Below are 25,591 nucleotides of genomic sequence, written 5' to 3' on the forward strand. Positions count from 1 at the left end.
ATTTTATCGATAAAAAATGTTTATTATATAGATGGCAATGTTTTAATAAAAATCTAAATTTTAAATAAAATTAATATAAAACAATATTTTAATATTAAAATATAGTTCTCCCCTGAAGGAGGGGGGGGGGGTTACACCTGTCAGAGAAACAAACTTCTTATTTCTTCCAAGTTTACAAAATAGTTACTGGCGTAATCTACTAATTTATATTTTATGCTCAAAAAACCATTTTAACTAAAAATATTGATCAAATCTTGTATTTCCATCAAATCTATAATTAAAAAAATTCGACTTATATATTTTTTTAAATGTAATCAAGTGTGTTTTCATATTATTGGTATTTATATATCAATCCCTCATTTTAGATGACATTAGATATAATAAACAATGTTAAAGGATTTACTAAATTTAATGTTAATCAAAAAAATTAGGCTTAAAGAGTGTGCTCTAAATATGTATATAAAAATATGAGATTTACCCCTCACAGCTGACCATATTTTGTTGTTTGACAGGTGCTAAATTTTTATACATCCACTAATAAAATTTTACTTAAAGGATTTTTTTAAACATTAATTACAAAAGTATAAAATAAAAACCCATAAGTATAAATGTTTGTTTTGAAATTTCGCGGTTTTAAAAATAATGATCTAGTACTATCTTCACTTTTTTTACCTTTTTTATGGTATTCAAAATATTTAATAAAACTTTGGGTAATTAGTAATGATACTGTCATATTGTTTTATTGATAAATATAACCAAATATATTATGATTGTAAATTTAATAATAGTATTTATTTAAAATAAGAAACATCAGAATGTTGCATATACGCTACCTTATCTTTAATTATTACTTTAGTACCATATCTTCGATAAGAAATAATAAATATATTTTTAGAACAGGTATTATTACTATTTAAATATAATTTTGAAGATTATAAACAATGACTTTAATATTAAAAAAGACTTTTAAAATAACTTTATACTGAATAATTGATATAAATTCCATGGCAATATAATATTAACAGAAAATTTAGATGTTCAGAGACATATTAAATTAAAACTTTACATTAAAAACATTATATTATTGAGGTATTTATTTGAATATAAAATAATTTTTTAATATATAATCTGTACTTAATATTTTTTGGTCTGGAAGTGGAACTCTCCCCCCCCCCCGTGCCTACGACACTTGCCACTTGCTAATTATCTGAGTAATGAGAAATTATTAAATGGAATAAAAAAAATTTATATGTTTAATTGTAACTCAGTCACCCGAGTATATATTTGTCATGTCCACTATCTTATTCTCGATATTCCAGGATTATATTAGATTTAAAAAAATGATTCCACGTTAAACAATTCATTAATGGATTCAAATATAACGACCAAACACTGAGGTATTATAATATCAGATATCAATGTATGCAATGTAAACGTGTGTATAGGTCATAATAGGGTATAGAAACATGGGAGTTTGGAACTAGTGCTGTTGAATTACCTAACTTTGATCCTCTCTATTGTAGTTTAGTCAAGCTTTTAGCCTAAAAAATTGAATTAAGCCTCTAAGTTAAGTCTCAACTTGAAGACTTATTCGTTTTTGGATAAATACATAGCTACGCTGTTTTATAGTTGAATAAAGTTAGGTAATTTAACAACACTATTCGGAACTTCTTAATTTTAAATTTGTAAAAATCTCAGTTGACCAATAATGTGTGGTTTAACATGTGTAGAGCACATACACTGTTTAATTCAGACAATTTTGCTTTAAACATTTGAAATACTTAGTAAATTAAATATTTTGAATCCTAATGGGTTCCATAACTCGCAACGACATATATAATATAGTGAAATGAGTATTAACAGTTAAAAATGTTGACCCAGACATTTTATTTCATGGAAATGTAATTTATACCCAACTCAAAAGATCATCTGAACCAAATTTGTCAAAATTATGAGCAAAATTATATTTATAGAATAACTAACCTCATCAACAAATGGAAAAAAAAATTGGCCACTATAATATACAATGTAATTATTGTTATGGAGATTGAATAAAATTAACACCCGAAAATATAACAACGGAAAGAAAGTCCCAGATAAAAGAATCCCAGGCACGTCAGTAAAATCAAATAGATACATTAGAATGTGACAGCCACAAAAATACACTTGATTTTGCAGCTTCTTGGTCCAAACTAAAGCCGGATTAGAATTAAATATTGTTGCACGAGTATTTAGAAAAATAAAAAAAATGAGTGGTGTATTTCTTTGATAGGGTTTTTTTTCTTCTAATGATGTTTTTTTCCGGGAGACTTTCACCCGGGTAAGAGTTATAGTTACAATTAATATTTAATACTCAAAGTTAGATTCAATATTGATTAAATAATAAAAACTTTATAGAAGTAAAAAATATAAGTATAATATAAATCCAAATAATTTTCACAGAAAATAAATTTGACTTTATAATAACCCAGTCGAAATATTTTTTTTCTCTTTATAAAATAAAAAATAAAGGCCGTTCGTTTACTCTCCCATAAATATTCATTGAATAACTATTTGGATTTTTTTTTGACGAATTCGTGTACCGTTGTATCATTTTATTTTTTCTTAAAATATAATTTCTTTCAGGACAGTATTTCTTATTTGATAACATGATATTATATTTTTCTAAATATAATTATTACTTGATATCTTCAAAAATGATCACAAATATATTTTTTTATCATCATAAAATATTTATAACTATAGAGAATTGCAAAACTAGAAGATGTCGCAAAATGACAATATTTTTTTTTGTTCTACATTTTAAAATAATAATCTTTGATAAAACAATTTTTTTTTTCTTCTTTGAATTTATGAATCTGTTTTGCTGTAAATTTATAAATCCATAGAATAATTACACATATAAATTCATTTATTAAAACAAAAGATTAAAAATAAAGATATTTGAAATAAATTTAAAGTCTTTAAATACTATTTAATAATTTATAACTTTTTAATCACAGTCTTTTCAAATTCATACCTTGATTTTAAGAAAAATAATGTCCAGGGACATTACTAGACTTCTGCGAGGCTCCTTGTAAGCTATAAATAACTTAAAATTTTTAGGGGGGGGGGCTTCAAAATTTGACGAGTGTTTTTTTTCAAATACTAAATACTATTTTATATTTTCCTTATGGATATATGTTACATGAGCGTATTCTCTCAAAGGGTCGTCACAGTTTAAGAAAACTTTAAATATGGCATAAATTTCTAAAAAAACATTTCTTTCAATTCTAAATGTTTGATAACATGGTTCATTGAAATTACCTTAGTTTAATGTGGAGAGCCTCTAATCTCTAGTTTAATGTCGAGTTAATCCTCCTCCATCTCTTTCTGATTTTTCACACCTAAAGCATCATAAAAAAAAATTTTCATCTTCTTTATTCCTTTCAAAAATCGTTTCATATTTTTTTAAAACAACTGTTATTATAGATAGTTTTGGCCATTATCTAACTGTATAATTATTAAACCTTCCTTTCTCAACATCATCAAAACTTTTTTTAAAAAAAAGTCTACATCTCAATTATTTCTTCCTTATAAAAATATTTCGGGAAGGCCAAGAATAAATTAATAACGAGTCTCTTAAATATTAATTTAAAGTCATATTATAAAAGACAAAACTTTGATTAATTTAGTAAAAATATTTTTGATAGCCTTTTGCGGGGATTATCCCAATTTAATATTCCATTTTTTTTGGTTGAAAAAATAAACCATATCAAGCAAAAGCAATTGCATTTTGAAAAATAAAAAATTTCCTTTTTTTTTGGTTGAATTCATAGAGATTTATTAAACAATAAAAATATATTTTATTTTGGCAAATTTTTTTCTTCTCTAGATTTTTATTTTTACGAGAGAGGAGGGAATAAAATATTATTCCCCAACTTATATTTGCATTTATGATAGATTTTAAAAGTTAGATTTTTTTTTAGCATGACCTAAAACCTTTTAAATTTATCTAAATTATGAAATCATGATCTGCGATAACAAAAAACATTTCTGACCTATTAATCAGGGCTGTAAACCAGAATAGGGTTCAGGAATTTTAAACTCTTTATAGCGGAAATTTTGATAAGTGGAACTAAATCAAAACTGATTTTCTGAAAGGCTTGAATATTTCAGGTTCGATTGGTTGCCCATAAATCGGTCCATGCCCTGTTCTATGGTCTCAAAAGGTTCAACTAAACAATAACGTCGGCACCGGTTTAAAACCCTGCCCACTATACATCTATGTTATTTTTTTTTTATATCTTGGGAATTAAATTCAAAAAAATTAACTATATAAAAATTAATTTTACAAAATTTATTTCTTAGAGTTATTAAAGAAAAATGCCATCTAAAAATATATTGATAAACTTACACGCCTATATAGGTTTTTGAAGAAGTAACAGGTTTCTTTTAATTTTGTAACGAGAGCTAGTAAGCGCTACTTTACAAGGAATTAATTTATATAATTTATGATTAAGCTTAAATATGAAACTAATAAGTAACCCTTTCATTTTTCAAATAGAGTCCATTTACAATCTATTTTGCACGTTATGATAAAAAGAAAGAAAGAAGGCGAAACTATATAGGATATAATTTCGGAATATTAATTTATATTGGTTTAATAATATTTTTGGCCTTTTTTCGCGTTTATTGGGGAAAAAAAAATTATTAAAAAAAATACTAAAAAAGATATCAAAGTTCTGTGAGTTTATCGATAAATGTCCTTAATCTTGATTATTAAAATGGATTAAGTTTTATTTTAATTATTAACATATTTCTTATATCTTCGGAAATTGTTTGGATTCAAATATTTCGGGAAAGAACTAAAATTCCATCATCAAATTTAACTATAGAAATGAAGAGAGCATTTGAATGTCTAATTTAATTAATTAATAATTAAACTTGTAACATTATTTTACTCGGAAACTCCTTAATCGGATATTTCATTGTTCAAAGGAGATAATTTTATTATTTTTCAATGGAAAATTATGCTTATAAATCTCATTTAATCAGAATTAAAGATCTCCCAAGCCCATTTAGAGTCTGGTCCGTTAAGAATTTTTGCGCAAATTGCCATTTTCCTGGCCTGCTAATAATTACGAAAAGTCTGCCCTTGCCTATTAAATTTTTTTTATACGAATTTTCGGGGAATTACCTTTTTAATTTCCTTCTATTTAATTTTTCCCCAATGTCAGTAGCTCCCTCTTCTATGTCAATCTATTTTTACAGCGACCGTTTTATAAATCAATTGTATTTGATATGTTAAAATCTTTGTTTAACGTCTTTTCTTATTGAAAATATGATGGACAAATTTTTAAAAAGGTTCTCCTATAATGTTGGAAAAAAAAATGGATGACCGACTGATGTCTAAATATTTAATTTATAAAGTATCATATTTTGAAGATGGTTTCTGAAACATTGATGTCTGCTACACTCACAATATAATAATATAATCTTATCAAGTATATTACATTTTTATTTTATTATGGAATAAATTTAATTTTTACCTTTTATATTTTGTATATTACATAAGTTTTACAATATTTAGTCTTTTCAAATGTAATTATGACGATACAATCCATATAATGAGTATAACTGTAAGACCCTAAACATGAGAAATTAGTGTTTGTATTGTTGGTCCTGATTATAAAATAGAAAATTAAATATGGACAATTTTATTTTCCAAACCTTTCGAAGAAATACAGATGTTTAGTTAAATAGAAATATTTATTGGAAATAAAAATATGTACAATAAAGAAATAATGAATGGTATATTTTATGTCTTGTTTTCAATTTATTTTTTAAATTTGCATAACATTTCTTTGAAATCTACATTTAAATTTAATATTTTTTTTGAACTTTTATCACTTTGTGGATTTATAAAGAATTTATTAAAATTAAAAAATAGGTTTTAAACTGGACTAAAAAAAAATATGATAGATTAATTATTTTTTATGATATCATAAAGGCAGAGAGTAAAAAAAAAATACTTAAGGGAATTTAAAAAAAACAAATTTAAGTTAATTTTTGATTATATAATTATGATTTTTTAATCTTCATTCTCGTTATAACTGCGACTTATAGATTTCTGATTCTTCAAGCGTGTACGTAGTGCAAATGAATCGGTTCTTTTGCGTCCCATTATTTTCCAATATAAACGTAAAAATTCACTCTTAAATTTTTTCTGCAAATGAAAAAATTATCTTTTTATAAAACGAGTAAAAGTAAGAATTAATAAACCCAAAAGCGTAAAAAAGACCTATTAAATTTTTATGAAAAGCTATAAATGATAATTTATTCTCGCAAATTAGCGTTGTTAAATTATGTCGATTTTGGGTCGAATCTAAAATAATATAATGTAAGCATCGAGATTTGGCAAATAGATTTTCCAAGCATCGGCCAGCTATGCACAAAATCTTTAGGGTTACATAATGTTATTTTGAATAAAATCGACCTGAATCGGGCTTTTTAACAACATTACTCGCAATCAAAGATTTAGTAAGTTATTCCCATGTTTAATAATAAAAAGATCAATATCTTAGTTATTATCTTTATTTTTTTTTGGTTAAATGTAACTTTGCGGAAAAAAGAAGCAAAAAAAATGAAAATTATATTTTTTTAATGAAATTTGCATTTTATCGCATAAAAACAGTGTTTTATAGGATAAACTATAAATTATAACTTTAAGTTATTTACATTATAGAGTCCATAAACGAATGGATTCACGCAGGAATTACTCATGGCTATCCAATGACAGCAAAACCATATAATGTTGATAAATTGATATCTATAAAATAAAATAATTTTTTTTTTTATTATACTAAATAATATATATGAAAAGAAAAGTTAATTTTTTTTTTTAGAAAATGATAATTGTATTTAGAAATATTTCATTTGAATTTTGTTCATCTCACATTTTTAAAGAACAATTTACATAATGGTTTACGAAAATTTAGAATATGATATAAAACAGCTTTATATTACTTAATATGACTAAACCTGTGGACAAATCTTACAAAATTGGTTTAAGCCGCGTTATATATTCTTAAAAAAATTAATATACACTAGTTAAACATTTCATAGCCTTAGTGTTGTTAAACGGCTCTTTTTGAGCCGATTTTTAAAAAAGGCTAACTCAATATTTTAATCAGAAAAAAATTGCCTAAACCTCGAGATTTCGAAAATATATGTCTAGACCTTTGTTCCTTCTATGAGCAAAATCTTCAGGCTTGCCTAATATTTTTCTGGATGAAATATTGTGGCCGTTTTTAAAGGCTCAAAACAAGCCTTTTAACAAAACTACTTATTTATCATTGTTAATAGTAGAGTTATAGGTTTCTTTCCCATGCCTTACCCCTTAATAAATTTTATTGAAATCTATCCTTAATTATGTGTTTTTATATCTTTATCGCTGCTTTTAAAATGCTTTTAATATTAAAAGATAGAAGATAAAATTATCAGTTTTAACCTTTAACATTTTCAGGGTTTTAAAGGCAGCATTAAAGAAGTGGATCATGACGAGGCTTATGACAATTATTTTATCGAACAGTGGGTAACTAATTATTTGAAATCAATAAATAACATAAAGAGGATTCTGCTAAAAATCAAACTCAAAATAAATAATATAATATTTGTATATGTTTATTGAAAGTAATCTACACAAAGACAGTGAAAAGTTCTAAATGGTGAACTTGAAGTTTCTATATTTGCTTCAATGTCAAACTCAAAAAAGGGCTTAATTCATTAATCACTTAATTAGAAGATTAATATACATTCTCAATATTTTTAATAGCTTTTTGAATTTTACTTAGAAATATAAATATTGCCAACATAGCTCATGAACATTCTACACTATATGACATTATGAAACCTTAATAGTCAATATGAAAGCTTAATAGATATTTTAAACACTTTCTGTGAACATTATCCACTCTTAATATTTATATATTGATACGTTGTGATGGAATAAATCCTGAATTGAAGGCCATAACGACCTCATAAACGAGATTATTAACAACTTTTTATATATATTTTTAAAAAAAATAATGTCTAAGGAATGATCCATAAACCTTGTAAATTTTTAAAAGTAGGTAAATGAAAGTTAAATAAGTATTTTTTTAAAGATTGAAAGGAATAGCAGCGCAGCTTAATTGGTCTTTGACTTGGAGAAAATTGCCAATAATCGCGACGCTGAAAAAAAACTTAAATATTAAATAGAAAAAGCCCACAAATCTAGACATAACCCGCCCCTCTCCATAGATTGAAATTATCAGGAAGAAAATATTCTTTTATTTTAAATTTGATTGAACAAAAATATTTTATTATGAAATTATAGGATATAACGCGTTTGAAGGATTATTTACAAGCTATCTTGACCAATTCATCTTATAAATTATTTATTTAATGTACTATATAATTTACTCGTTAATGGCTGTTATGATTTCGCTTAACACATTATAACTTTGCAATGGTAGCCAACAGAAAGCAAACATGGATACAACTATGAGAAGCATCTTGATTATCTATATTTAGTTTGTTATTTTAAAGAATTAGGTTTAAATATGGTTAAATAAATTTTAAAATAATTATTTTATATAAGCAAATCAAACAGGTATAACTTTATCCAACTTAATGTTTATATTGAGTTAGTAGGTATGGAGTGACAATTAAATATTTTTAAAAGATCGGTTTGTATGTTATATTTTAATGTTTACTTTACTTTAGTGAATAAAATTATAATTTAGACAAAATATATTTTTTTGTAAAGTGCGATGTAGTCTATTTTTTAATGTAGTGAACCTTGAGCAAAGCAATTTCCTGTTAATTGCGATCTGAGACTATATATCCTATTGACCTCCAATCTCTTAAAAATGAATTCAATTATGTCATTTGAACAATAACTTTAAAAAAAATGATTATAAGTTTAATAAATTATTAAAATAATAATAATAATTTGTAATTTTTCAAAAAAAAAATAATATAGCGTGTATGGAATGATTTAAAAAATGGTGTAACCCAGTCAATATGACATATATAAGGGAACCTAACCATCAATAAAATTGTCCCCTGCCCTTTTAGATGCCAATTATCGATTGTCATATTGGGATAATTGCTAATACAAATGCTAAATTAGAAATTCTGTATACCCATTTATAGTGATTCTTTTAAGTACAAGTGCTTACCTAGTTCCCTAACATCTATTAATATTATTTCCAATATTACTTTAAAATATTTCTGGGAAATATGAGCAATATTCCTATAAAATTCCTCTTTTCAGCTAGTTTTGATTTTAGCGATTTAGATCGTGAATCATATTATACCAAATTAGAATAAACTATTAATTTTTGTTCACTATTTTTTAATAGTTTTATTATATAAAGTTAATTTTTACAGTTTTATTTATTATTACTATTTAGTAGGCAAATTATTATTATTTTCTTTTAACTATTAGTAACAGTTAATAAAAAAAAGGCAAAAACCATTGAATTTTAATTATGCTATAAATATGTATACGCATTTGTCAATTAATCTTAATTTTTTTTAACGACTTTCGACACGAAAATGTTAATTTAAATAAAATGTTTATGCTGGTGGTGGGTGTTATAAAAATTCGAAGAAATATTTATAAATCGAAATTTAAACATTTAATTTTATATACTAATAATAATATTTAATAAAAAAAAATATAGCCATAACTTTATAATTTGTATATTAAATTGAAATTATTTTTATATATGGCCATATTGGGATATAGAATCCATGGCTCAATCTCTTATAATCATTAAGTTAAGGCCATTTTTAAATTTGGAAAATAGGATGGCCGGAAATGTTTTCCAATACGTATGGGATACACATGAATATAGAACAATTTTATCCTTAAACATTTGAATCCATACTTAACTTATATTTTTCTTATAAATAGACTAATTCACAAAATTTAACGGCAAAAAATGCCTGAAATATATTATTTACTTTACATGTATATGCTGGAATACATTTTCGGTCAAATTAAATTTTCCAAATTTAAAAATAATCTTCAATAATTGATATAAAATTAAAACTGAGATATTTTGAATCCCAATGGATCATTTCTACGACATATATAATCTATCTTGAATATATTTTCCTTTTTTTCTTCCTCCATGACTGTTTGTTACTCTATTGGTCTCACTCACTACATCCACTCAATTATGATCTACATTAGAGGGAAGTCATCGAACAATCTTTATATTAAAGGGGGATAGGCTTCTAAGAGCTAAGGAGTATAAAATATTTTAAGACTAAAATGATGGTAGAATAAATCTTGCAGTGTTCTGTTCCAATTATATTTAATATTTAGGTCATCAAGAACATGCGCGTCATTGGCTTAGAATGGGTCTCGAAGACATTAGACGCATCAGATAAAAAGAAATTGGTTATGGAATGGGCATGTAACCAGAGTACCATCTGTAGCTCTTACATTGATATTTTAAAAAGTTATAAGAAATTGATAACCAAAAATGAGTAATTTATGACAAATTAAAAGTAGTCTTAAATTTTTCTGAGTTAACCACAATGCAAAATTATTTTTCAAACTTATAAAATTTAAACCAATCTTTTTTATGTTTGTGCGGTACGCCTAACTGGAATGATGGTGCTCTAGAAAAATAAATTTGAGATTATTTCTAACGGTTATGATGATATATGTTTAAGTATTTTGGCCAATTTTATGCTAAGTTTATAATTTCTGCAAGGTTTTACGTATTTTCATAATTAGGTTTAAACTCTTTTTTTATCACCGGGGTGGCCTAATGGGTTAGATGTATTCTCGGAAACAGAATGACGAAGAGGAAGCAGGTTCAATCCTGGTAAGGAGCATTTCCAAGTTTTTCTTCGATGACTGATGTGTAAAGACATATGGTAAGATAAATTTCGGAGCTTAGAGATGACAACCCGGTCACCGACTGGACAGCCGGGTGCTAAGGATCCCTGTCCAATAAACAAAATGAAGGAAACAAATGAAAATATTAATATGAAAGCTAGGGCGTTCCCTCTAAGCGACGCGCAGGGTGCAGACCTCCATCCTGCGAAAAGTAAAATAAAGGTCAAAGCAAAGAAGACAAGGTTAGCAAGTTTGAAGATTGGGACGCTTACAAGTAAAACGAGAGAATTGGCATCAATGTTGAACAAGAGAAAAGTTGATATAGCGTGCATACAAAAGACAAAATGGAAAGCCAGAAGTAATGATTGGAGATTGTTATATTTGAATATCGTATATATTCCAAAGGTTACGTTATATATTTTAAAAGAACGTTATATATTTTAAAAGGTCGTTATTTGTGTATTATATTATTATAACTTTCCGACATGTAATATATCGAGGTTAATCAATTGCATATAATTAGAAGTTAAATTGGATAATTATATAAATGTATATATACAAAAGATTTACAAATAAAATTCATTATTGTTTTTAAAATATAATCGATTTAATATTTGGCGACGAGGTAAAAAAGTCGCGCGGTTTTCGGTCTTCGGTCAAGTTAAATGTTATATAGAATTATAAAAAAAAATTCTGTTTATAAAAGAAAAAAGATTTGTTTAGAAATTATGGATAAAAGATGAGAAATAAATGGGCTATACGACTATAGACACATAAAATATCCTCAAAATTTTATATTGACGAGTATGAAAAAAAAAATTCCTCAAACTGACGTCACTTTGAAAAAATTATTTATAGCTTATGGAGGAATAAATATTAAAGGAAAAAAAAAGAATTAAGAAAATATGGGCAGATATATCAAAATTGCAAAACAACTTATAAAGATAAAACAACTGTTCTGGCATCAAGAATTGAATTCATTAGAGGGATATAAACGGAGCTCCGAAAGTAATCAAAAATAAAGATGTAAAATTGATAATAATGATAAAAGAAATAATGAATAGATGGAAGGAATATTTTCAGGAGCTTCTCAACTTTAATCCCCACTTACTACATTTAGATGAACACTCCCCATGTCAAAACCTTGTACAACCAATAACAAAATAAGCAAGCATATGAAAAACAACAAAGCTAGGGGACCAGATGATATTCCAATACCTTAAAGCACTAGGTGATGATGGAATACATTTCCTCACAAATCTATACAATAAAATACTTGGAAGGGAAAATTTACAGTTCAATAGTACAACCAACTATTCTATATAGTTCGGAAACATGGCCAACCAAAGAATCAAACTAGAGAAGTCTACAAACTGTGGAGATGAGAATGCTGAGGATGATTGCTGGTGTAACAAGAAAGGATAAAGTGCACAGTACAAGAATACTAAGTAGTTTAAAGGTAGTGCTCATTAAGACTAAGTTAAGAGTAAACTGACTTAGGTGGTATGGGCACACAATGAGAAGGCCTATAAACTACATAGGAAATAAGGTTGAGAGTTTGGAAGTGATGGGCAAACGTAAAAAAGGAAGGAGAAAACTTCAATGGGGCCATAAAGTGAGCTATAAAGAAGTATAAATTAGATAAAAGAGATTGTATGAATAACATCAAGTGGAGAGAGATGAAGGAGCTTACCACCAGAAAAGGTGAATGCTAAAAAGAAAAAAAAAGAAGCTATAACCTTTTTTTAGGGGTAACTCTCCCGCTTGTCGACCCGACCAAAAATTAATAAATGAACACTCCCTATAAGTCGACATTTCTATCATATAATCTCTACAGCTCAAGATTATGATGGATTTCCTCGTTTAAAATAGAATAATATAAAAAATTTACACATTATATATTAATATTGTTTAAAAAATTATCCCTTCATTGGTATAAAAAAATTCTTTAGCATAATGACAAAAACTGGTTAATGTTTTTATTTCCATAGTAAAACAAATATATATGCGACATATAAAAAAAGTATAGCAATTTTGCTTTATTTTTGTCTTTGCAAAAACCTCTTATTAAATTTTAATTTACAGTTAAATTTTCTAAATTTTTATACTTGGTAAAACCCGAATAAACAAACCATTAAATCTTTTTTTAAAGCGATTAACAAAATTAAATAACAAATAAAAAACAAAAGGAAAATGAAAATGAAAATATAATTAAATTAAATTACAATAAGTACTGGATTTTTATACCATTAGTTATATTTATTTCATTATATTTTTTTTAATGAAAAATTAATTATAATAATAAGATATAATATTTGATTTTGTTGAATAGTTTTAGATTTTTTTTTTCATTTTTAACCGGGGGGGGGGGTTTAAATCCATTCTAAAAGAAAGCGTCGGGTTTAGTGAAAATTTGAACTAGTTGGGGTCTGTCTTCTTTTTCACTACCATGAGTGTTAATCATCCTATAAATCAAAAAATACTACATAAAATTGCTAATGATATTCTATTTGCATTTATATATTAAATATCTTTATATTCGTTTTGGTCTTGTTATTTTATATCTATTTATCTTAATACGAGTTGTAAATTTTCTAGGTAATTTTGGTTGTCAATATATTTAAAATATGACGGAAAAAATAAGGAAATTAATATAAGATATCCGAAGAAATAAGACATATACTATGATATGTAAAATTTTAAATATGAATATTAAAAAGAATCTGTATCTGTATCTTTTGTCAAGAAAATGAAAAAGATATAAGATTCTTTTAATAATAAAGGATCTTAGATACAGATACTAGTATCTTATTAAAAATGTCAAAAAGATATTGAGTAAAAGATACAAATGGATTTTGTATTTTAGATACAAGTATTCGCGGTACTCCTCAACTCTGATGATACTAATTTAGACGTAAAATAAAAATATACAAATATATATTGCAGTATAAATAAACTATACTCACAATTTTAATAAACTCACTACCTTATCATATATATTTATTCCATCAATTGGTAGCACAGTTACCTTAATACCATCTCATATTTCATTGCTCTCTGTGCTACCGAGTGGAAGTGCAAAAGGAACGAATTGCAGCGCTCTGGGGTTTTAAATTCTATTTGGGAAACTATATTTGATATGTCTTATTTTATATGTATACAATACTAGGTGCAAGATGTATTGTAATGTAGATTTAAAAGTGAAATAAGTAATAATTTGATATGCAATTAATATTATTTTATATTTGTTATTGTATGAGCTTGTTAGATGAATATTTTTTTATATATGTAATTCTCAAAGTAAAATATGGGATTATCATTTATTATGAATCTTTTTTTAAAAAAAATAAAAATGTGATAACTGTCATATTGTAATCCATCGTAGAATTTTTGTTCAAAAATATAAGAAATAAGAAAAACATGTATAATATAAACAAGTCATAAAGAGGGTCCCGGCCGACGGGTAAAAGTTAGCCGAAGGCCTGCTAATGAAAGTATGGGACCGTACTCCCTACCCCCATAAAAATGAGGCCTAGGAAAACATTAGTCCGCCTCTGAGCCCTGATATTTTTGCTTTCATCTTTAGCCATTTATCCGAAAAGGCGAATTCCTTTCATCAATCAAAAAAAAAGGAACAATAAATATTTTATAAGAATGATATATTCACACTCATTATTATTATTTATTGTTATCATAATTTTGATATTAACACCAAAAAAAATAGATTAACTTCTTAAATCATTATCATAAGTTATCGTAATTTATCATTAATAAGAAAAAATGTTCATCTTTCTTAGAATATCGATTTTTCCAATAATCTTCGGTAAGTAATGATAAATAGATTATATACGTAATTATTATTATTCAGAAATGTTAATAGTACTATTTAAAAAATAAAATTAACATTTACAGAATCTTTATTTTTTTTGTCAATCTTAAATTGGTCATTTTATTAAAAATAATTTCTTAAATGTGAATAATTTTAGTTAAAAAAAACGGTTTAAATTTAGAAATAAAATACAATGTATAAATATATAAAAATGAAAGGAAATGTATTAAGAAAAATCAAATAAGAATTTATTAAAAATTATATGAAAATAAAATGTTTATATAAAAAAGCATTAAAAAGAACTTTAAAATAAGAGTGGTACATATCCCCCTAGAGAGTAGTGAATGTTTAGGAAATCCGCTGAGAATCTTTCTTTATGGTTGCCTGTAAACTGTCTCCCTTTTCTTGCCTATGGTTTTGATAAAAGTAAGGGCCATTAAAATATATTGTTTCATATTTTTTTTCCATTGCCTATAAAATTTATCCAATTTTATTGGGGACAAGTGACATGGTATAAATAAAATAGTTCCTTAAAAAAACTTCAAAATGAAAAAATTGGGAATAAATTATAAAACGCTTGATGCTAAATAGTCAGAAAAAAAAAATTAGTAAAAAAAAGGTATTTAAAATGAACCAAAAACATGTCCTGGGTCAAAAAGAATATAACATTAATCTACTTTCTTCTCCTCCTTTTACTTGTAAATAATGCTTATAACACCTTTAAATTAAGAAAAATACATTATCTAACATTTTCATAATAATACCCTATGTAGAATATCAGGATATATAATAATATTAAATTGGATTATACCTATGATTTGTTAATAAGACTATCTTTAAATTTAATTTGTTTAATAATTTTAAGAGGTTTTTTTAAAACATAACCGCTAATGCATACGCAGGAGCGGGCAGAGCAGTGTCCCTGGGCCACCCAAATTAGTCTACTTTAGGACCCGAATATTGATTTTCCTAAATTATATTTAATAATACCTAATTTAGATAAAAGCAGCTTATTCGCGAATTCCATTTTTACCTAGTTTGTTCGTCATCTGATTTTAAAAATGATTAAGGGGGTTTAGAAAAGGAAGAATATTTTAAAATATTACGGTTTAATATTGAAAATTGTAACTTAAGTCGCGAGTGATTCCTGTGAATTATATTAAAAAAGAGATATTCGATAAATACTGTCCTATCTAACCTTTCAGTATCGGTTTATCTATAGTCTGATTTTGACCCTCATTATCTGCAAGAATACAGGATAGGCAGTGTCATAATATACGGAAAGCTAAATATAAATTTTTTTTTAGCAGATCCAAATTCTGTCCTACAATAAAGGTTGAAGGTTTGAGTCATAAATTCTGTCTTACAATAAAGATATTTCTTTCTAATACTAATTTTGAATATGATATTAGACATGTGAAGTTTCACATCAGTGAAGTCAATCAGATCATTATGGCTGCCAGTTCCTTCGCCCAATAACATGATGCTTGTTCCCAACTATTAAAGAACAAACCAATTATCGATATGGCTATTTTCTAACCACATTCCCTGCAGCAGTTTGGTCATTCTACTTATATTGTTGATTAGAATTCTCTTCTAGGCTGTTCTTTTTATAAATTTTGAATCCTATGACTTTATAACTAATTTTTTTTATTTTTACTAACTAAACTTTTGATATTTATGAATGATTATTAAACATGGAAAAATGTATAAGGCTCTGATCCCCCACCCCCGCTTTATTTATATGGATTTCAGATTTTAGAATTCACTAAAATTTATTTAAAATCAGAGTTAGAGACTTACAGAAGTGAAGACTAGAGATTTGCAAATCCAAGAAACGACTCTAATATCTTTTATTTGTAGAATATTTTTTTATATTTAAGTAAATTCGAGCCGGGCTGGAAGACAAATAATTTTTATTTTATTTCGTAAAAAAAAAAGTTTCGTTCGGGATCGGACGGATTGAAAAATTAAGTCCGATGAAAATCACTAGTGGAGACCGTATAGGGTAACGTCAGTTGACTCAATTTATAACTAAGCTATTGTTCCCTAAGAGTGAAATTCAAACCCAGTATAGATTATTATGTAATAACCATTGACTAAATTTTTTTTTAGACCAACATATCCATAAGTATAAAAAAATTAAGATAAAAAAATAATTTTTTTAAATTAAGGTTCTAATAAAAAGTAATACCCTCTATAATATATATTAACTTGAATAGCCTATACTTTGAGGATTTTTATGGAAACATAATCTATAAATGTTATTGCAAATTTTTTTTTATGCATAATATATATAATTATAAATTTTTAAATATAATTATATGTATTTTAATTGGTAGAAAATATAAGTATTGGGAAAATAAATGTGTTTTTAAAAATGAAATGTTTAAGAACTAATGTTTATATCAAAGTTTCGAACCAAGCCAATAAACCGCTAACCGAAACAACCCGATATTATTTTAAGCGAACGGATATTAAAAAATTCAAATTCGAAACGACAAGTTATAAATACTTTAAAATACAAATATGTGGAATTCTATTAATTTATTAAATCTTATTCACTATGATCTACAATAAAATAAGGATATTCAACTTATTATCTTTAAAAATATTTTATAGATTATTTTTTTTTAATTTATAAAAAAATATCGATACTAAATTATTAGATATTAATTAAAAAATATATATTATGATTAATATAAAACTTAGAACAAATAATTGGAACAAACAGGAAATAAACCTAATATGAATTTATAAACTGGAATGAACCGCTATAAATTGGTTTGAGCGAAAAGGAACTGAACCTTTTCATTTAACGGTTTCAGAGATATTATGGTTTATAATTTTTATACATTTGACACCGGTATGGTCCGGCTTAGTAGCCCGTCAATAATTTTAAGAAAAATTTTTTGGCCCCGCACTCCATAAAAAATTTGTACAAGCTTTCCTGACTAGGTAGGTATTAATATTTTGTGAATGAATCGTAAATTTGCATTATTATTCAAGGATAAATAAAATTTTTACCGATGCAGGTTTAGAAATATATATTGCGCAAATGGCCGGGCTACTTTGCATGAGATTCATTGCTCATTTTTTAGCCCGATTTTGTTTGCCAGGATTTGGGTGTGCCTAGCCTTGGAGATTCTCTAATGCATATTTTTTCGCCGACATAGAATTTGTAAAAATTCGTTATAAAAAAAATCTTTATTTTATATCTTCCAAATTGAGGTTTTTGAAAATTTGTCCACGCGTTATTTACCATAGGCAATGGTATCGTATACGAATATATTTTTCTTATTAGGGGAGATGGGGTAATATCATGTAGCAAGGATTTATGCTTTTGAAATATTCTTTAATCAAAGGGTAAAATGATACGTGCATTTTTATAATTAGAATAAAAATCGTTAATTGCTTTAAATTCGAGAGAAATTCTAATAATCATTTTCTCTTTAAAAAAAAAAGAAAGGAAAAAAATCATCATTTTCTATTTTATTTTTTAGATTTTTCTTTTCATGTATTTAATATTTTACAATTGAATATTTGAAATTGAAACGCAAAAAGTATTTATATGAAATAGATATTAAATATAGTAATTTCAATAATAATTTTAATTTTTAAACAAAAAAAATTCCTAGAATTTACAAAGTTGCTAATAAAGAAAAATTCCAAGAATTTACACAGTTATAAAGTAAAATTTTAAATACTTATATAATTTTTTCTTACACACCATAGCCATTCAAGGTTAAAATTAAAACTCATTTTGATTTGCTTCCTTCTTAGAAAAAAATTTTGTCAATATTTTTTTTTAATTATCTTTTATATCATTTTTGCGTTGTTCGGTGCAGGGTTTCGAACCGTTTTGTATAACGGTTCGGTTCGTTCCGGTTTTTAGTTTAAAATTTTATAAAGGTTTTGTTCCATTTCGGTTTTTTTAAAAAAAAATCACATCGGTTCGGTTCGGTTTATAATTTATAACGGTTCTTTTCGGTTTGTTCCGGTTTTTATAAATTTAATTTAAAAAAAATTAATCATTAACCATGTATATATTAATTTTAGAGAAAAATCTTTTTAGTTTATAATTTCTTATTTAATTTATCCATGATAATCTAATAGATATTTTTATTAAATTTAGGAAATATAAATTAGACAAATTAGTTTTTTTTTATTTCATAAATAAATAAGATAAAAACAAACATGCGTAAATACAATAATGAATAAAATAATATGTATACTATACTATTTAGGTTTAAAAAGAGAATTCGAACGGATAACTAAATATTTTCTAATATTTCAGGATTTAATTTAGTTCTCTGCGCAGAGAGTATAAACTTAAGGCTTGAAAATGCTCTTTATACGGAGACCTGCATAGCTGGAACTGCTAGCACAGTTATAGCTAACTTATAAAGTTCTGGCATACTATTTTTTACATTTTCCCAATAATTCAAAAGATTAGTATCTTTTCTTCTAATCTCTCTATATTATCAAATGACCGAATTATATATTCTATTTCTATACATTTATTATAATTTTCGATGCCCTGAGAATTATTCTTATTAAGACTTTCATGCGACTTTAATAAATCTTCAAAATCATCATCTAAATTATCCTTCGAATAGGAACACGTAGGCATAGTATTTAGAATTTATTCTGATTATTTAGATTTTGTATCAAGTTCCAAGTTTTACAAAGATGTTTTCTGGCGATCTCTCTTTCTTCAAAAGTTAAAAATACATTATATCTAGGGTCGAGATAAATAGCAGAGCAAAAAACTTCATTTTTGAAATTTATTTCTCGTGCTTTCATCGTAGAAACTAAAAGTCTGGCAAATGGAGTGTCTACTTTACTCGTTTGCATGAGACATTTGATCCACGCAGCATAAAAATCGCCCATTGTCAATTGTTCACTTTGTAAATATTTTGTCAAAACATAAGCTGGATATAAAGCTTTTAATATGTCACTAATTATTTTAAGATATCTTATTTAATATTAACAGATAAATTGTCTAATCTATATAAATTAAGTATTTAAAGAAAAAACAACAAACCTGGTATTATTTGATATATAATGTTGATAATATAAAAATATTTTATTTGATATATAATGTTGATAATATAGAAATATTTAATTTGAAAAGAAATCACCAATTTAAAAAATGCCCCCAAGGAAAATTAAAATTTTAAATTTAGGTTAATAATTTAAAATTAATTATTTTTAAAACCGGTTTAAAATATTTATAACGGTTCGGTTCGCTCTTTTAATATTTTCTTCATAACGGTTCGGTTAAGGTTACGGTTCAGAAAATCATAACGGTTCATTCCGGTTTTGCGGTTCGGTTCGGTTCGAACCCCTGGTTCGGTTCGAACCCCTGGTTCGGTTCGAACCCCTGGTTCGGTTCGAACCCCTGGTTCGGTTCGAACCCCTGGTTCGGTGTATTATTAATAATTAAATCTATCTATCTATAAGAGAAGTGTTATTAATTTTATATTAATATCTAGAAAATTTCCCCTGCTTATAATAAGTTTCTTGTTTTACCGATAAAAATTAACATCATTATTGGTTTGTCTTTTTTTTCCCATAAACATTCAATTATCATGATAATATTAAAATTATAATTATTAAAAGGATTTGTCTCATTTTTTTATATTATTTAATCCTTAAAAAAACTAATCTTTTTTTGTTTGTTGATATTTTGCTTAAAGATTAAAGTCTGGTTTGCAGGGGATATAAGGCAAAAAAATTAGAAATTATAATATAAGAGGAAATTTATTTATCTATTTTTTTCTTTAAACTTAAATTTATGTTCCTTTTGGGGGGGGGGGGAGAAATGTCCAAAATGACACTTGTACTTTGCAATTATTTTAAATTAAAATGACAATAATACCCTTATTTAATATCACATAATAAATCATGATAAAATAAAAATGGAATATGATTTTAGAATAATAATAGAAAATTAAGATTTTAACATGGGAGACATTTATAAACCTTGTTTTAAAATATTATATTTAAAAAATAAATAAAAGGTATACGGTACCAGGGTTTCAAACGGGACCGCCAAACCGGAACGAACCGTTATAACTTTCTGAACCGCAACTTTTACTGAGGCATTATAAAGAAAATATAAAAAGAGCGAACCGAAAAATTTATAAATATAACCGGTTTAACCCGGTTCATAACGGTTTTTAAAAATAACTGATTTTAAATTAGTAATCCTAAATTTGAAATTTTAATTTTCCTTGGCGACAAATTTAAATTTGTGATTTCTTTTCAAATTAAAATTTTTTTACAATTAAATTGCCATTATCTTCATATCAATCAATACCAAGTTTATAGTTTTTACATCATATACTCAATTTAATAGAGAACAAGCAAATTACTAGTTAATTAGATAATAATTATTTATTATAGTTAAGTTAAATAAGGAATTATAAAAATATAAAAAGCTCTAAGATTAATATATGATTTCATATTAATTTTTTTTAAAACTCAAATATATAAAAACTGGAACTAACCTAGAAGAACCGTTATAAATTCTAACCGAACCCAAACAAGTATTTAAACTGAAATGGAACTTAACGGTTCGAAGCCCTTTATTGAACCGTAACTTGGAGAAAATTAGTGAAGAAAGAAATGGGAATGGTGATCCCGAGAGCATTGGCCTAATGGTTTCGAAACGTACCGAAAAATATCATTAGAATTGTATATTAACATAATTATTTATTTTCTACTTAATTCCAGTTTGCTTCATAGAGATCTCTAAAACCCGACTTGGCCCGGTGACTGTTAAGAATTTTTAAAAAAAATATCATAAATAACTTTCCCCTCTTCAGAAAAAAAGAAATTGTGGGTTTTTTTTCTGGGAAATTATTATCCGCTCACTACATTATATTTTTTCCAAATGTCAATTAAGAAGCTTTTATCTCTCCTCTATGGCTATCTATTTCTTCAACAACCGTTAAAATTAGGTTTAATATTTGTATTGTGTATTTGTAGTTGTATCGATCATATCATAAATGACTTGTTTATTTTATTTTTTTTTGTAAATTTACTATATTATTTATAGATTTAGTATTTTAGTCAGACAGGTCTTAAAATAAAAGAAATAAGCACATATTGTAAAATATTTTCAAATAGTATATTAATCCAAATATTAACTAGAAATTCAAAAAAATATATCAAACTTTTATTTTCCGCGCTGGCCGTCCTATAACAATTATATAATAAAAGTTTTAAATTTCAATGGATAAAGTGTTGAAAGGTGTGTCTCAACACACAAGTTAATGTTAGCACTACCGAACAAATATATATGATAATCATAGAAAATGTCCTATAATAGAGTAAATAAATGGGTATGTAATACAAATTGCGGGAATAAAATTAGATATTCTTTGGGATCGCGTAACGGAGCGTTCTGAATCATGAAAACGAAACATTTTTTTTAGCAGGAATGTGAACGTTACAGATACGCATCTGTAAAACACATTGTATTTGTATATGTCGGAGGGCGGAATTTTCGCAGATTTTTAAAATTTAAATAATTTATAAGGATAGCATTTTTAACATCATCCATTTTTACCAGAATCGTATTCTAGCATATATAGAGTATGCCTACTAACATCCGAATTTCTGATAAATTTCTCCTTGAATTTTTGTGAATTTATAGTTTTTTTAGGTCACATAACTACTTTTTAGAAACAGTTACTTTAAAAAAAAAATAATGTCCTTATCGAAATGGACACTATGTTGGCTAAAAAACGCTATTATTAAGGAAAGCTTAACGATAGATAAATAAGTTTCAAACTCTAGGAAACAAGTTTTCAAGTTATTTGGTAACTGCTGGGAAAACTACTTTATTGATCACCCATTTGATTCATTGAATTATCTCTGGTCCTCTTTAATTTATCCCCATTATCTCTATTTACATTTGACATGATAAGATTATTGCCAAAATTAATCATGAAGTGGTATCTTTAATTTTATTAAAAATCAAAGAAATCATCAATTAAGCTGTACTCTGGTTCGACTTAATTTTGATATTCTGGTTGGTTTTAACTAATTGATGGCATTGTTATTTTTTGTATTTTCTCGTTATTTTTTAGGCCATTTTTTTTTAATCTACGGGCTGCTTATTAATAAGTAGAACCAGGACACTGCTTAAGGGCTATAATTTTTATACTTATGGATTTCTTAATATTTTACCCAGATTATTAATCTTTTTTAGGTCAGGGAAAAGTAATTTTAAATACGGAATAAGGTTAGTGAAGGTTGGTCAAAATTTTTTAAGAAAACTCAGAAGATAGAGGAAAATAAAAAAAATTGCAGATCATTATCAAACAATTCAATAAAAAAGATGGAACCCATTGCCTCGATTTCAAAATATATTGTAATTATAAACAAAATTTGTAACCAAATAACTCTAACACCCCATATCTATCCCTTTTCCATCCCGCTAGATTATAATGGTCCCTTCTAATAATAATTTCGCTCGAAATCTATATCTACGCATGGCGATACACTAGTATATACTTCTGAGTTGTTTAAGCAATACTAAAGAATTTCGGCATTATCTACTTTCAATAGAGGCGAGAGTGAAAACCACTTTAAAGGGCTAATTGGAATCTAGACTAAAAAATTCTGATCCGATTTTGAATATTTTTAAAAGATAGTCATAATTGAAGTTTTAAATTGGTTCCTAGAAAAATTTAAAAAATTTTGATTTCCGGTTTTTATTCATGATGCATGGTTCGGAAGATTTATTTCGAGATTTCGGGTTCTTGTTCTAAACTTCCTTAATAACCAAAATAATCTTTCTTTTAAATCGAAAATGAACCAAAACCACCATTTTGATCAATATAGGAAATGAATTTAAATCTTATTAGAACTGGCTGATTTTAACTCGGACTCTGTCCAGAGGGGATTTAGATTTTGGCTACTATTCCTAGATTTGTTTGTTCTGATGGTTTTACAGATTCATATTTTATCTTGTTTCTGGTAGCATTAGGTTTGATGGCAATTATTTTAAAACTCATTTATATTTATATATAAAAAAATTATTGTATTGATTTTCTAAATAACTAAATCATTTTGCTACTCCATGATCATTAAACTCAGGGTCGAATTAGAGATAATGATGATAAAAATGGTTGGTTTTGGAATAAAAAAAATTAAAAAAAAACATTTTAATATTTATGAGAATATAATTTCAATTTGAGTATATAACCAAATTTCTTTACCCCCCCCCCTACCCTTAAATAAATTAAATGCTTCAGTGATACCTTTTTCTTATTCTGATTTATCAAGTTATCTCGAGCGTCTAAAGCATTTCCAGGCGCTTTTCTTCCCCAGATTTTAAACGCGATTCTGGAATAAACGCACAACATAAAGGATAATGGGAAAAAATATTGAATGAGGCTGAGATATATGAAGTAAATTTTGCGACTCATATCCGAGGGCCAAATAGGAACACATAAAATTCTGTATGAGGGATTAAATGATCGAGAAACAGCTGTGCCATAATTTAGTGTAGAACTATCTTTATCATAAGGTCTGCTCTGTAGATTATTTTCTTCGTATTTTGCTCCTCCTTGCGAGAAGGTTGTAATTAAGTAGCGGATTTGATCTTTCTTAAATAAGGGATTAATAATAAACTTTTTCGGATGAGTTTTATTTCGGCTAAATCGTTTTTTATAATGAATCATCTTGTGATAATTATGATGGTCTTGAATAAAATGGGATTTAATAGGAACGCTCTGGTTAGTGTAATCGTATTGAGGCAAAATATAAGTGTTTGACGTGAAAAAATGGCTTTTTAAATGATTGTGACGCTTTTTTATGTATATCTTTTTGGTTTGATATTTTGTCATTAAATTAATTTCAGGGTTGTCGGGGGAAAATAGTTTCAAATTTGGTTTCGAATAGTCGACTCGATTAAGAGATGCAAAATGTTTATCGCCGTGAATATGTTTGTGAGGTGAGTTTTTTGAAATGTAGAGTGGTGAATAATTTGTAAAGTCTGGGTTTGCCGACTTTAATCGGTTGAGCGTATAAAATGTGAAAGTTTCACTCGCGTTGACATTTAGGGCCGAATCCAGCATCTGTTTATTACTCAATTTAATGATCCTGAGAGTCAGGGCCATGGGTAAAGATGAGAGTAGGGACAGAATCCAAAATAAAATCAATATAATCTTGGCCGTATTCTTGGAAAGAAGCCTAGGCTTTAGGGGCCTCATAACTGCCGACCACCTATCTAATGCCACTATTGTCAGAGTCAAAACGCTAACGTTTACGCACAAGGTTTGGACGAAAGGGGCCAAGGGACACATTATGTTTGGCAGCACCCATCTCTGCAGCAAAGCGGCTTGAAACTGAAAGGGTACGCTGAACATACCGATCACCATATCGGCGATGGCCAGGTTAAGCAGAAAGTAGTTAGTCACGGTTCTCATTTTATGTCGACTGAGTATTATCCAAATAACGCAACCGTTTCCAATGATGGATGTCAGCGAAATCATTCCGTAAAGTATGGACATCAATACAAGAGGGCCGACGGAAAATTCGTAAAGAGCATCTTTGTCAACTTCATTTTCCCCCCATTTCCTAGTGTAAATGTGGTCTGGATAGGTGTTAAAATCGTAAAAATTACCATTTCCATGATGAGGCGGATCGAATTTGATGTTTGTGAACAGAAATTGATTAATCTTGTGGTGATTGCTTTCGGAGTAATGTTTATAAGAGATGTTTTGCAAACCGGAGGGTAGAAATTTTAGCATTTTTCTAAATTCTCCTTTCCTTTTTTCTTAAAACAAAAGAAGGATAGATGATGCGTATTGATATAAATGCAAGAATTTTCATTATTATTATATCCTGTTCCCCTT

General features: G+C 26.7%; 1 protein-coding gene across 1 annotated transcript; it reads right to left on the bottom strand.

Moving 5' to 3' along the window:
* Positions 1 to 5,902: 5,902 nt before the first annotated feature.
* LOC135927022 (tachykinin-like peptides receptor 99D) lies at positions 5,903 to 25,591 on the bottom strand. The gene is made up of 4 exons (XM_065462958.1): positions 23,993 to 25,591; positions 8,446 to 8,546; positions 6,721 to 6,811; positions 5,903 to 6,208 (listed from the first exon to the last, which is right to left on the bottom strand). The coding sequence occupies exons 1-4, from the start codon at positions 25,484 to 25,486 to the stop codon at positions 6,074 to 6,076; spliced, it is 1,821 nt and encodes a 606-aa protein (XP_065319030.1). The 5' UTR covers positions 25,487 to 25,591; the 3' UTR covers positions 5,903 to 6,073.

The sequence above is a fragment of the Gordionus sp. m RMFG-2023 genome, chromosome 3, assembly GCF_954871325.1.
Source record: "Gordionus sp. m RMFG-2023 chromosome 3, tfGorSpeb1-WG-v2, whole genome shotgun sequence".
Classification (NCBI taxonomy): Eukaryota; Metazoa; Nematomorpha; class Gordioida; order Chordodea; family Parachordodidae; genus Gordionus; species Gordionus sp. m RMFG-2023.